The following is a 13,002-nucleotide window of genomic DNA, read 5'->3' as shown; positions in this document are numbered from 1 at the left end:
CGCAGTCCATCCCACTCTGGAACAGTTCTAGTTGGAGAGTTCTTCTTGACCTTGTGCCTAAATTTGCCACTTTGCAACTTTTCCCATGGTTCCAAGTTCTACCCTTCTCCAAGTACTTGAATATAGCTACTGCTTCTCCAGAGTCTTCTCTTCTCCAGGCTAAACATGCTCAGCTCCTTCAACCAATCAGTCCTCATGTCATGGACCCAAGGATATTCCCTATCTTGGTTGTCCTCCTCTGTACTGTGGACCCAACAACCTTCTCCATCCTAGTTGTCCTCCTCTGTTCTGCAGACTAAGACCCTTCCCCATCTTGGCTGCCCTCTTCTGTTGTATAGACTCAAGAACCTTCTCCATCCTGGTTGTCCTACTCTGTTCTATGGACCCAAGACCCTTCCCCATCCTACTTGCTCTCCTACACACACTCTCCAACTTCTCCACATCCTTAAACTGTGGATCCTGAAACTGGCTACCTTAGAGGTGTGACAAAAGGCAGGGTACCAATGATATAGTCTCCTGGTCCTGGAAGCTGAGCAGGATTGCATTATCTTCCTGGCATGCCACATCACTGAGTCTGTGATCCATTAAACCCCTCAGATCCTTTATAGAGCAAGACTGTCTATCCATACCTCCTAGATCCAATCAAATTGTGAAATTGATTTTTTGTCCCCAAGTGAAGGACTTTACATTTCTCTCTACTGATTTTCATCTTGTTAGTTTCAGCCCAAGGCTCTATCCCTTTGAGGTCCTTTTGGATCCTGGCTTTGTCATCTTCTGTGCTAGCTTTCCTTCTCAGCTTTGCGTAATCTACAAATTATCTGTGCCTTTATCTGAGGCACTGATAAAAATCCCTGGGGCACTCCTCTGGAGACCTCGTCATCTGGGCCTTAGACATTACCAACTACTCTTTGAATCTAGCCATCCAATCAACTCTGAATCCATGTAATTGTCTTATTGTCTAATTCAGCTCTCACTATCTTCTCCAAAAGAATAGGAAGAGATAATTGGCTAAGGCCTTTGCTAAAATCTAAACGACATCCCCAGAATTCCCCTCATCTAGAGAAATAGTCAGTGATATGCTGGTAAATGTTCAACATCCAGCTTTCTGTGAGGAAGGGAAGAAAGTGTATGCTTGACATCCTTTTAAGTTTAATTTGCATTAATGATAAATCAAGCCCTGATTCATAACAGCTTGCACATTTCCAAGGTGTAAATGTCATGCTAAAAATTTAACAACTGGCTCTTTTTTAATTTAAATTTCTTAATTTTAAAAATCCTTACCTTCTGTCTTAGAATCAATATTGTGTACTGGTTCCAAGGCATAAGAGTGGTAAGGGTAAGCAATGGGAGTTAATTAACTTGCCCAGGGTCACACAGAACTGGCTCTTGCAAGCTGGTAGTACTAGTCATCCTGTCAATGAAGAACCTGAGGTTAGTCGGGCAGTACCTGCTCTTGAGGAAGTCAAAGTGGCTCTTCGTAGGAACCATTTCCCTATCTATCCACCAATCTTCTCTTGAATGGTCCCTTCTAGAATTCTCTCCCAAATCACAGTCATGCTTAGTGGCCTATGGCTTGCAGATTGTTCTCTGTTGAAAACCAGGCCATTCACCCTTCCCCAATCTTGTGGTACCTCTTCTATCTTCCACGATCCCCTGAGAGTGGCTCAACAATCCCATCTGCCCAGTATTTCAGGAGCTGAGGATGCTGTTCATCTGGGCTAGGTGACCTGAATTCAGAAGAGCAGCAAAGGGCTAACTTTAACTTGGCTGAGAAAACAGAAACCAAATAATAATCGACCAGATCATCCTTCTCTCTGTGGTCTGCCATCATGCCATCTGCTCCACATAAAGGTTCTATCTATCTCCATTTTCACCCAATATGGCTTAAACACATCTACATCCCTCCCCACTCCAAACCCATTTTTGTCCTCTGCTTCTGTTAACAGCCTCAACTTTAGCATTCCAGACACTATATTGCATGACTGCCATACTCAGACCGTTCTGTCCTCTATTACTTATCCTGTGTTACTGGCCCTAGTTTCTATCATCTTTGCAAAATTTAAGTTGGTTGGTGAGCTCCCTATGCAGCCACATCAGGATAACTATCCTTTGCCCTATTGGAGAGGAACTGTTTCCCTCTAAACCTTCATAGTTTCATTCTTGAAAAATCTCTCCTGGACCAACTTTCAATTCAACAAATATCAATGTTAGTGCCCCCACCCTGCATCCCAGAGATGATCTTCAATTTATCCTATCTATGAATAATTTGTACATGGCTGTTTGTATCTTGTCTCCTCTGTTAGACTGGGGGCTCCTGAAGGAAAGAGGTTGGTTTTTCCCGTTCTTTGTGTCCCTTGGCACACAGTAGGAGCATTAGAAATGCTTGCAGAGTTGTTGACTTGATCTGCGCCATGTCATAAAGGATACAAGACTGGTCAAATACAGTCCAGAAATGGTCCCTGACCTCAGAGACTTGACATTAGAAAAGAATTGGCCACAGAGCGCCCCTGTGAGGTCAAAGGAAGGGCAGGATGAGGCCATGTCATTCCCCTACTTTGAGTGGAAACTACAAACACAGAAGAGCCACTCTTCCCAGCCTTATAAGAAGGCCATCCAACTTTCTCTGGGCCTCAGTTTCTTATCTGGAAAATGAAGGTGTTAAATCAGATGACCCTCTTAAGATCCCTTCTAGTAGCAACCCAATTTTCTAAGGCATCTGGTGGGGCAGTGCACAGAGTGCTGGGTCTGGAGTCAGGAAAACCTGAATTCAAATCCAGCCTCAGGCACTTACTAGTTGTATGACCCTGGGTAAATAAATCACTTTATCTTGGTTTGCTTCAGTTTCCTCGATGTAAGTGGATAATAGCAGCACCTATCTCAGAGCTGTTGAGAAGATCAACTGAAATATTTATAAAAAGCTCTTAGTACAGTGCCTGGTACATATAAGTCCTCCCTTCCTCTGTCCCTCCCCACTTTTTTCCCTTCCTTTCTCCCTCTCTCTCCTCTCTCTGCCTTCCTTCCTCCCTTCTCGTTTTCTCCTTCCCTCTTTCCCTTTCTCTCCTTCCTTCCTCCCTCCCTCTCCTTTCCTTCTTCCCTCTTCCTTCGTTCATCCCGCCCACCTCGGCCATTCTGTGCTCTAAAGACCATTTTAGCCCTGAGTTTCTGTACTACTGAGAGAGAAGGACTGGCCTCACATTCTAGTTTTCATATAAACTGTGGCTCTGGGCAAGCCATCCATCGCACCTCCCCGAGTCTCAGTTCCCTCATCTGTAAAAGGAGCTGTAAATCTCCAATCCGGGGCTCTCTGGATTCCTAGCTACCAATACCAGCTTGCCTAGAAGAGACTGGAGGAAAGGGATGGATGAGTGTTAACGCTGTTATTTTCAAGGAGAAGCAAACAAATCCTTCCTGAAATGGACTAGGGGCAGACAATATGGCGTACTGGAGAGAGTGCTGGCTTCTGAGGCCGAGGACCTTTGTTCTGCCACTGCCTGGGACCTTAGGCAAGTCATTTAAAGTAGCCCGCCTTCGTTTCCTCCTCTGTAAAAACCGTTACGCGTTCTCTATGGTCTCTAAATCTGTGAGCCCACAGACACCGAGTTAAAGGCAGCTCCGGGCCTCTGGGCCCTGCCCTGGCCTCTCTGAAGGGGCTGCAGTGTTGGAGGGCAAACGCTGACAGTTAAGGTGCTTTCTAGGCCCCCTCTGTGCAGTCCCCAGCCTAGCAGCTTGGGCTGGACAAGGAAGAGCTAGCTTTTCCCTCCCCTCCCCTCCCCGAAGGATTGAGAAGAAAGCTTGTCAGTAGTCAGCACAGACAGGTCCCTTAACAGGCTCCAAGCACCTGGGACCACTCCCCCCACCCCCAATTCTGGGGGTGGGCAGCCCAGTAGGGACGTGGGGGTCGGCCATTACGTGATGTAAGCAGATGCTTCCTGCAAAACTCTGGCCTCCCTGTGGATCCAGAGAAGGTCTGTTCCCCTTGGGGAGATTATATAACACCCTGCTTGCCTGCCTGCCTGCCTGTCTTACCATCCACTTGAATTCATGCGAGAAAGCCACTGTTCAGAATCTGCTTTCCCTTCCCCCAAATCCACTGCAAAGAGCCAGTTCCTACCTGGCCTAACTCTTTATAAGAAGACTTGGGTTCAAATGATGCACCAAACAGTTGAGCTGGGTGACCCTGAGCAAGTCCTTCTCCCTGAATTCACTAGAGCCACAGTGAGTATCAAAGCTAGAATTCAAGCCCAGGCCTTCTGCCTCAAGAGCACAGAAACTCAGGGTTAGAAGGCTGCAGACTTAGGGGAAGGAAAAGGACTAAGCTTTTTATGGGGTCTACCATAAGCCAGGCCCAGTGCTAAGAGCTCTTTATAAACAGAATCTCATTCGATAGACTTCGCCTCCTCTTTCTCTTATCCAAAGGAGTGTAAGGTTTGCTCAGACAACTGCAGTGTCTGGGGTACAAGCAGGGGGTTCGAGCAGGATTCTTAGAAAACCAAATATGCACAAATACTTATAGAGGCACTTTTTACATAGTCAAAACACCCAGAAACAAAGTTAAGAGGACCAGCTGAAGAAATTGTGGTGCATGAACCAAGGGTACTAATGATAAGGATGAGAAATTCAAAGAAACTGGGTTCCTCTCATTCCCACTTCCTGTAGAAGCTATCCCTGATTCTCCTTTGGCAGCAATAACCTTCTCCACCGCCCCCAAAACCTCACACAGCATTTTGGCCTGTATCTTCCTAATGTACAGTTGGCATAAGTGGTAGTAGCATAAGCCCCAAACTAAAACTTGTTCTAACACCTTCTAGCTGGGTGACCTTGGGCAAGTCACTTTTCCTCTAAATGCCTCCATTTCCTTGTCTGCAAAGCCAGATAGTCTAACCCTGTACTGACTATCTGTCTCATGGGGTAGTTGTAAGTAAAGGGTTTTGAATGCTGTACCAATGTAAGCTATCTTACATTTATGTAAGATAATGGAAGCTATTCACATTCATGTTTGTCTCCCCCACAAAGTACTTGGCATTTTGCCCAATGTAGGCAATTAATCAAAGGCAAAAACATTTGTTCAACTCAAAAAAGCATGGGATTTCAAATCCAGTGTGGGACAAGAAGAAGAGAAAAATACAATAGGGAAGGAGGTGGAGAGGATACTTGCATGCAGGTGTTTGAAAGGCCATATTATGGGGGCAGCTGGGTAGATCAATGGATTGAGAACCAGGCCCAGAGACAGGAGGTCCTGGATTCCAATGTGACCTCAGACACTTCCTAGCTGTGTGACCCTGGGCAAGTCACTTGATCCCTACTGCCTAGCCCTTACCCCTCTTCTGCCTTGGAACAAATACCTAGTATTGATTCTAATATAGAAGGTAAGGGTTTAAAAAAAGGCCATATTGTGGAAGAGGGACCAGTCAGCACCTAAGAACCCTAAATCTAGAGCCAGAAAGCATCTCAGAGGCCATTGAGTCCAAATTCCTCTCCAGGGACACACAAAGAATCCCAGAACTGCATAGGAGTCACCTCAGAGGCCATCTGATCCTAACCCCCAATTTTGACATCCTTGTTCAATTTGGGCTTCCAAGGCAGAAACAGAAGCTGTGCCAAGTAGAAAATTTAGGTCTGATGTCAGAAAAAAAAACTTGCTAAAGATAAAAGCTGTCTCGGACTGGAACGGGCTGCCTCCATATTGGAGGTCTAAAAGTAAATGGCCACTTGTCATCTATATTGTAAAGAAGATTCCCATTCAGGTAGGGGCTGGTCTGGATGGCCCCTGAGGCCTCTTCTAGCTCTGAGATGCCATGATTCACTCATAATCACAATCATCAGGGTTGGAAGCCATTTGAGAGACCATCAAGTCCAACCCTTTCAGTTTGAAGACAAGAACAGTGAGTCTCCGACAGGAAAGGGGGCTTACTGAAGGCTGGGAATCCAGCACCCTGGCTTCCAATCCCAGCATCTTTCCTCTACACCAATCTGGATTTATACCCCCTAGGGTACTTACTGGCCCTAGCCATTCAGCCTAGGAAGAAGGGAATGGTCCCCCCCAAAAAAATTTAAAAGGAATCATGAGAACAGAGTAAAACAGGGAAGACCCTCTCTCTTCCCAAACACCCCCTAGACTGCCCCCCAAATAGTCTACACTGTGTAGAATGCCGTGTCCCAGAAACACAGGATGCCAGGGTGTCCCAAGTGGAAGGGGCATGCCTAGTCTCAGTCTGGAGAATTCACTTGCTCAAGATTACATGGCTAGTTAAGTAACAAGAAGTCAGTAATGCTTGTGGGGAATGGAGATAGGGGAATCGAAGGTGAAAAATATGGGGGAAATCAGTTGTGCCCCCCTGCCCAAGCCTCCCCAAAGCAAGATGGGGTGAAGGGGAAGTCCAGGGAGGGCCCTCCATCCCACCTAGTAATAAAGTAAGACAATTCAAATGGGGGAATGGGTGGGGGGAATGGGAGAAGAACAGGAGAAACAGACAGGGATTGGACTGAAGGAAGGGATTCCATTGCTCAGCCAGACAAGAGCTCCAAGCTGCCTGTGGGGTTCTCTGTACCTTGACTTGAGTACTCAGAGACAGGCCCTCCTGCCCCTCTAGAAAGCAGACTACCAAGTCCAGCAGCAACTCCTCCCTCCCACCCTCACAGCCCTTTCTGGGGGTTGGTGGCTGGGTCTTTAAGAGGGTGGGCTCAAGAGCTCAGCAGGAGCTGAGTGATGCAGGAGTTGCTAGGATACAGTCAAAGGGCATTTTCTTGAATTCTGAGGTGGGGGAGCCAGGAGCCTGAGAATCCCTGGAGCAAGAGGGTAGCCACCTTCTGGTAGCCAGGGTTTGTCCTCACCACCCTGGAGAAAGTGTGGAAATTGTGGGGGGTTTGGGCAGGCATGGGACAGGGTCCCTAAAAGTGCAGAGGAAAGCTGGAGACCCCTTCTCACCCAGCCCACCTCCATCCATCTCCCACCCTTCCTTATTTGTGGCCTTATTAATTAATCCCCTAAGAATGAAGGGAGGAGGGAAGAAATGGAAGCAGGAAGAAAAAAAGGGGAGGAGGGGAGAAAAGAGAAAAGGAATGAGAAGGGTGAGGGAAGAAACAGAAGGAGAAGAGAAAAAAGAAGAAAAGATAGGGGGAAAGAAAGAAAAAAGAGGGAAGGAAGGAAGATGGGGAAGAAGGAAGGGAGAAAACACCAGAAAATGAGGGAATGATGGAGAGAACAGAAAAACAGACAGGGAAAAGGAGGGAGAACAGAGGGAACAAGAAATAGAGAGGAAGAAGGAGGAAGGGGAAGGCGATAGGGAGGACCAGAGGAAATGAAGGAAAGAGCCAGAAAAAGGGAGGGAGGTAGGGAGGGAGGGAGGGAGGGAGGGAGGAAGAGAAGGAGGGAAGGTAATAACTCACATTTCTACAGCACTTTGCAATTCTGGGTACTTTATATATATATATTATCTCATTTAATTGGGGAGAAAAGAAAAACCAGGGAAAGAGCTGGTGGTTGGGTTGGTCTTTTTTCCCCAATTAGAGGACTAGATTCCTCTTGGATATGATGATACCCATTTTCTTCTCTCCACTGGCTCTTTCCACATACCCTCCGGAACCTCAAGGGGAAAGATCTCAAAGCTTTAGGAATAGCAAGCAATACTGGCAGGCCACTTTTCATTCCCTGCCCCACAAAACTTCCTTCCCTTCCTTTTCTCTGGCACTGCAGGGTACCTTGGCCATAGCCCTGCCATCTGCCAGGAAACAAGCCCCCCAGTCCCCCAGAGATGACAGCTTTGGAAATGCCCTCCACTCCCTTCACCCACTGAGCTGCTGGGAAAAAAATAATAAAAGGCTTGCCATCTGCCCTGAGGATCGGTTAAGAGAGCATGGTCATGCCTGGCAAGCCAGGAACCCCCCCACCCCACCCCACCTACCTGTGCCTAGGACAAGTCAGATGCCCAGCAGGCCAAGATATACTGGCAGGACTGGCTTCACCGTGGCACTCACCATGCATGGAGTGTGCAGTGTGCTGCCTGAGACACACACACACACACACATACACACACACACACACACAGAGGCACGCACATGCACGCGCACACACACTGATCTGCCCCGTGACACATTCATGGGCTGTCTCCACACCTGGCTTAGCGGTGGGGGATGGATTCTGCCTCATGTAAATCTGGCTAGAGGAAGAAGCAGATGCCACAGCCCACCCCAGAAAAAGAAGGAAAATGGGGGGAACCCCACCAGAGACTGGGAGCCCCAAATCACAGAATATCAGAATCAAAAGAGACCTTAGAGGGTCATCCTGTCCAATTCTCATTTTACACAGAATTCTGCATCTAGGGCTGGAAGGGACCTCAGAAGCCATCAAGCCCTCCATTTTACAGAGAAGGAAACTAAGGCCTGGGGAGGGAAAGGGATTTGTCCTAAGTCACACAGTAGCAGAAGCAGCATTTCAACCCCTGACTCCAAATACAGATCTCTTCCCACTAGCTTTGAGCAAAACACAAGGAGTCTGGCCAGACATTTGGCAGCCCCCAAATCCATTTCTCCCCCAATCCCTGTGGTTACAATTCAGTCCCTTTCTTCTTCCACTTGTCTCATGAGCAGGATCTCAGGCATTCAAGGGAAAAGAAAGAATCCCAACCACCCAGCCAGGAAATCTGGCTGATCTGAGCAACACCTCTGGAACCAAGAACTCGCTCTCCATTCCTTTTGCAAGGGACAAATCATCTGGCCCAGAGTTGTCTATGAGGGGACCACAGAGTAATGCATAATTAATACCAGTCAAGTTCCTAGATTGAGTGTCCTCATGGGGAGTCTCCAAAAGGGAAACAGCTTCCTCCCACCCCCAACCAGCCAGCCCCACTGGCCAGGCTGGAGAAGGCTCCCTCTCCTCCATGGCCAGCTGCCATTCCAATCAGGCCAGAATCTTGTTGGTTGGGGTCCTGGCCTGAGACTACATTTTAGGATGCCTCTGTCCATCTCCATCCAGTGCTGACAGGAAACCACTGGCTATGTATGCGTCTGTGTGGGTGTGGGTGTGAGCACACCCCAGTTCATTTCTACACCAGCCATAAAGATCTCAAATCAGATAGGCAACAGGGAAGGGGAGAAATCTGCCTACATACATGGGCAGGAAACCCCCCCAAATCAAACCAACAAACAACCCAGACCAACACCAAGAATTAACAGCCGGCATAAAGAAGATCGTGAATTTCCCAGGTACCAAAGGGAGATTTCCCAGGCCAGGAGAAAAGAATAATGATGATGATCATGATGGTGATAATCAGTGGCACCTCTCTGCACAATCTCAAACTGTAACCGCTGCTTGTAAGCCATGATTTCTCAGGCTTTAGCCTCTTTAACCATCACTCACCTATCCGGATATTCAGTCATTCGGGTGCCCCCGATTCCCAGCTCAGATCCTTCTAGATTCCTCCCAATGGAGAGCCCACCAAGCCAGGCAGCTGAACCTTCTCCCAACCAGCCGGGTTACCACGCTAGGATGCCCAAGACAGCACTTAATTTTCAAGAAAGTCATTGTAAATGAAGTAACTCGGAACTACCCATAGCCCAAGGCTGTTATTCTGGTGGAGGAGGAAGGACGAAGCCACTAGAAACTCAAAATGCAAATCTCCGAACTCCAACCGAGAGAAGCAGCGACGGAAAAACACCCTTTCGTTCGTCGAGGCCCCCCCCAGCCCATTTCCCAAGATCCCCACCCCAGGGGAGCGGTAAAGAGAGCCGGCGGATTCCCCGCTGAAACCCTGACATTTACCACTTTAAGGAAGAGGCTGCTCCCCAGCAGGGGTGAGCCCTAGAAAACTTGGATGGCCACCCGAGATATCGAGGGAGGAGGTCCGGTGCCAAAGCCCAGCGGCGTCCCCCACCCCAAGCCCGGCTCTCAGAAAAGCCTCGCTCCTAGGACAGGGAGAAGGGAGGGGGCTGGAGAGCAGACAGTCATTTCGCCAGTGCCCCCCGTTTTCCCGGGATTTCGCTTTGCCTTTTAGCAAGTCCGATGGGAAACCAGAGGCTCTCGCAAATGGTCCGAATTCCTCCCACTTTTCCCTAGCCCCCTAGCCTTAGGCGAGAAGCCCGGCCCCTCCCCCGCCCTCAGCACCGCGGGCAGCTCGAAAAGGAGAACAAAAATCCCCCGAAGCGCCCTCAGGGCAGGGTCGGGGTCTGGGTCTATTTTAGCCCCCAGTTGCCGGAGTTGGGTACACACACACACACAGACACACACCTTCCCCCGCAACCCCCTCCCCCCAAGCGGCAGGCACCCACACACAGGCAGGGGCGAAGTCCCGGCCACGGGAAACCAAAAAAGCCCCAGCTATTCCCAGCAGCCGAGGCTCAACAAAAGATTTAGGGAGAGAATATACCAACGTCATACACATCACAGTGAAGCCATGTTGAAACTCCAGGCGCCTTCCCCCCCGGGCAGAAAGCTCGGTCTCTGTGGCTCTCCTCTGTGTGGCTCTCTGTCTGGTGAGTGTGTGCGTGTGTGAGCGAGTGTGTGTGTGTGTGTGTGTGTCTCACTCTCTCTCTGGGTCTCTGCGCCTCCTCACTCTCTCTCGCTGTCTCCCTCCAGATGAATTCAGAGGCTGAAGCCCTCGGCGGCGGCGGCGGCGGCGGCGGCGGCGGCGGCGGCAGCAGCGCCAGCAGCGGCGGCGGCAGTAGCAGCAGCAGCAGGAGCAGCAGCAGCAGCAGCAGCGCCAGCAGCAGCCCCTCTGGCCACACAGTCCAAGCGTTCAGCGGGTCCCCAGGAAGAACATGAGGATGACATTGACGAGCAAGAGGACCACGATCACGGCAAACACCACGATGGTTTGCACGTCCAGGGTCATGGTGCAATGCAGAACGCTATAGTGCTCCAGGTGTGGGGCCGGCAGGCTGGGAGTCGTCAATCTCTGTTCTGCCAAACTGTCCATACATCCAGCATGCTAGGGGAGAGGCTGAAAATGGAGGGGGCACTGGGGTGGGGCGCGGCGCGGTGGCGTGGCGTGGCGTGGAGGGGGCGCGTGGCGAGCTTCCCCCTCTGCTCTCCAAATTGGGCTGCTCTGCTCGGCTCGGCTCGGCTCGGCTCGGCTCTGCTCTGCTCTGCTCTCCCCCGCTGGTTGGCGGAAGCTTAGCTCACGCTCAAGTCGGGGAAATCCAGCATACTTCCGATAGGCACCTGGATGGAGATGCTGCCAGTCCCAGCCGGGAGCGAGCCAGCCAGCCAGCCAGCGAGCCAGCGAGCCAGCGAGCGAGCGAGCGAGCAAGCGAGTGAGCGAGGGAGCAAGCCAGCCAGCGAGCCTCTGGCCCCCCTTCCCTCTGTCTCTGTTCTCTCACCTCCCTCCCTCCGGCTGTCTGCGGGAACCCCAAGCTGCCACGGTGTTCTGCCCTGCCCTGCCCAGCGCCCTCAGCCCAAGCCTCGCACCGGCGCCTGAGCCCACACCCCGCTGCCCGCAGCCTGCGCAGCCCCGCAGCTGGAGCGGCCCGTCACGCACACTAACAGGCGCCCCCATTGGTTAGCGCGGGCCGGGGGAAGGGCCGGCTGTCAATCACAAGGCCCAAGCCACCAAAGAGGTGCTTTTTGGTGGAGGCGAGACAAGAGAGAAGGCAGAGGGCACTGAGGTCAGGACATCAGTGACTGGGGAAGAGGAAGGTTGAGGGAGCACTGGGCAGGGAGCCTCCCTAGCATCAACCTCCAGAGCTGGAGGGCTGGCCCCTTAAGGGCCCAGGGAGTCAAACCTCTTCCTTTTACAGATGGGGCAATTGAGGCCCATCTAGGATCATGGTAAGATCAGAGAGAGCAGCCCTGGGAGGGATCAGATGGGATCCATCATCCAGGCCTAACTGGGTCAGGTTACAGAGGAGGAAACTGAGGTCCAAAGAGGCTCATAAACCAGAGAGAGAAAGCGCCTGAAGGTCCCCAAGTATCCATCTCCTCCACTCCTTTCCCCATTTTACAGATGAGAAAAGTGAGGCTCAGACACAAGAGGGTTTGCCCAATCCAGTCACCAGAGCTCAGTTTTTGCCCTTGGATCTCAACTGCTCAGCCCAGTGCCTGGTACACATTAGAGTACTGATGAGCCAAGGTCACTGTTCAGGAAGCACCAACCTGGAATGTCAAGCCAGTCCCTCCAACCACAAAGCCCCGTATCTCCCACTGGACCAAGCCCTGAGGCTGCAAGAACCACCAAGCTAAAGGCACAGGCTTCCTAGATGATGTATAGTCAAAGTCCTCCCCAAATTTTGGAGATGAGGGCCAAGGAGAGGTGTCATGTACCCTACTGGAAAGTAGAGAACCATCTATCAGAGCTGGAAGGGACTAGAGAGGCCCCTCAGTCCAACTCCATCATTTTACATACCAAGAAAATGACATGCCCAGGGTCACCCACCTAGGAAGTGTCTGAGGCCAAATTTGAACCCAGGACCTCCCATCTTTAGTCCTGGCTCTCAAACCACTGAGCAACCCAATTGCTCTGGGGTACAGGTATTTTAACCACCTTTTTACAAGTGAGAAAATGAATGGTCAGGGGGAAAAGTGAAATTACATAGCCAGGAAGTGTCCCAGACTGACCTCCATCGCTGATCCAATATGGTCTTTCTCCTTCCCTTCACTACAGATAAAGAAACTGAGGTCCACAAGGAGAAATGAACTTTTTTGAGAACACTAGGCTTTAGTGACAAAGCCAGGACTAGTGCCTGGGGTTCCTTGCTCTCACTTGGGCAAGGGCATCCTCTCTACCAAAGGCTGCCCAACTCCAACACATCCAGACAAAGGAACTCAGGTCCCAAGCTGGGGAGGCAGAGAATATTTGGTCAACAGTTAAAGTGTTGTAATAAGAGTCATAGACAAGACTCTTCCATTCCGGACACATTGCTTTCTGGCCTTGAAACACACCCTCTGATTCCTTGGTCCGGTCCCCAGCATACTTCCGTCCCTAATTACCCTTTGATTGAGCTGATGGAAAAGTGAATTGGCATCCTCCCAGCAAGTACTGGGATGCAGTGGACCAAACATTAATTAGCTCC

The 13,002-nt window shown here is 50.3% G+C and overlaps 1 protein-coding gene across 10 annotated transcripts in view; it reads right to left on the bottom strand.

The window, feature by feature from the left end:
- The window catches only part of ARHGEF9 (Cdc42 guanine nucleotide exchange factor 9), a 288,936-nt gene that overhangs the window by 115,914 nt on the left and 160,020 nt on the right, over positions 1–13,002 (bottom strand). Inside the window, exon 1 of one of the 10 annotated variants that reach the window (XM_056808822.1) lies at positions 10,362–11,476. The exons of 5 other annotated variants lie outside the window; for them this stretch is intronic. In XM_056808822.1, the coding sequence (XP_056664800.1) occupies positions 10,362–10,376 (15 nt within the window). In that variant the 5' untranslated portion in view covers positions 10,377–11,476. Of the gene's footprint in view, positions 1–9,355; positions 9,375–10,361; positions 11,477–13,002 lie in introns of those variants that run through there. 4 more of the 10 variants (XM_056808826.1, XM_056808823.1, XM_056808827.1 and 1 more) reach the window with 4 other exon arrangements.

Source organism: Monodelphis domestica, chromosome X (genome assembly GCF_027887165.1).
Source record: "Monodelphis domestica isolate mMonDom1 chromosome X, mMonDom1.pri, whole genome shotgun sequence".
Lineage (NCBI taxonomy): Eukaryota > Metazoa > Chordata > Mammalia > Didelphimorphia > Didelphidae > Monodelphis > Monodelphis domestica.
This window is presented reverse-complemented; position numbering and strand designations above follow the sequence as displayed.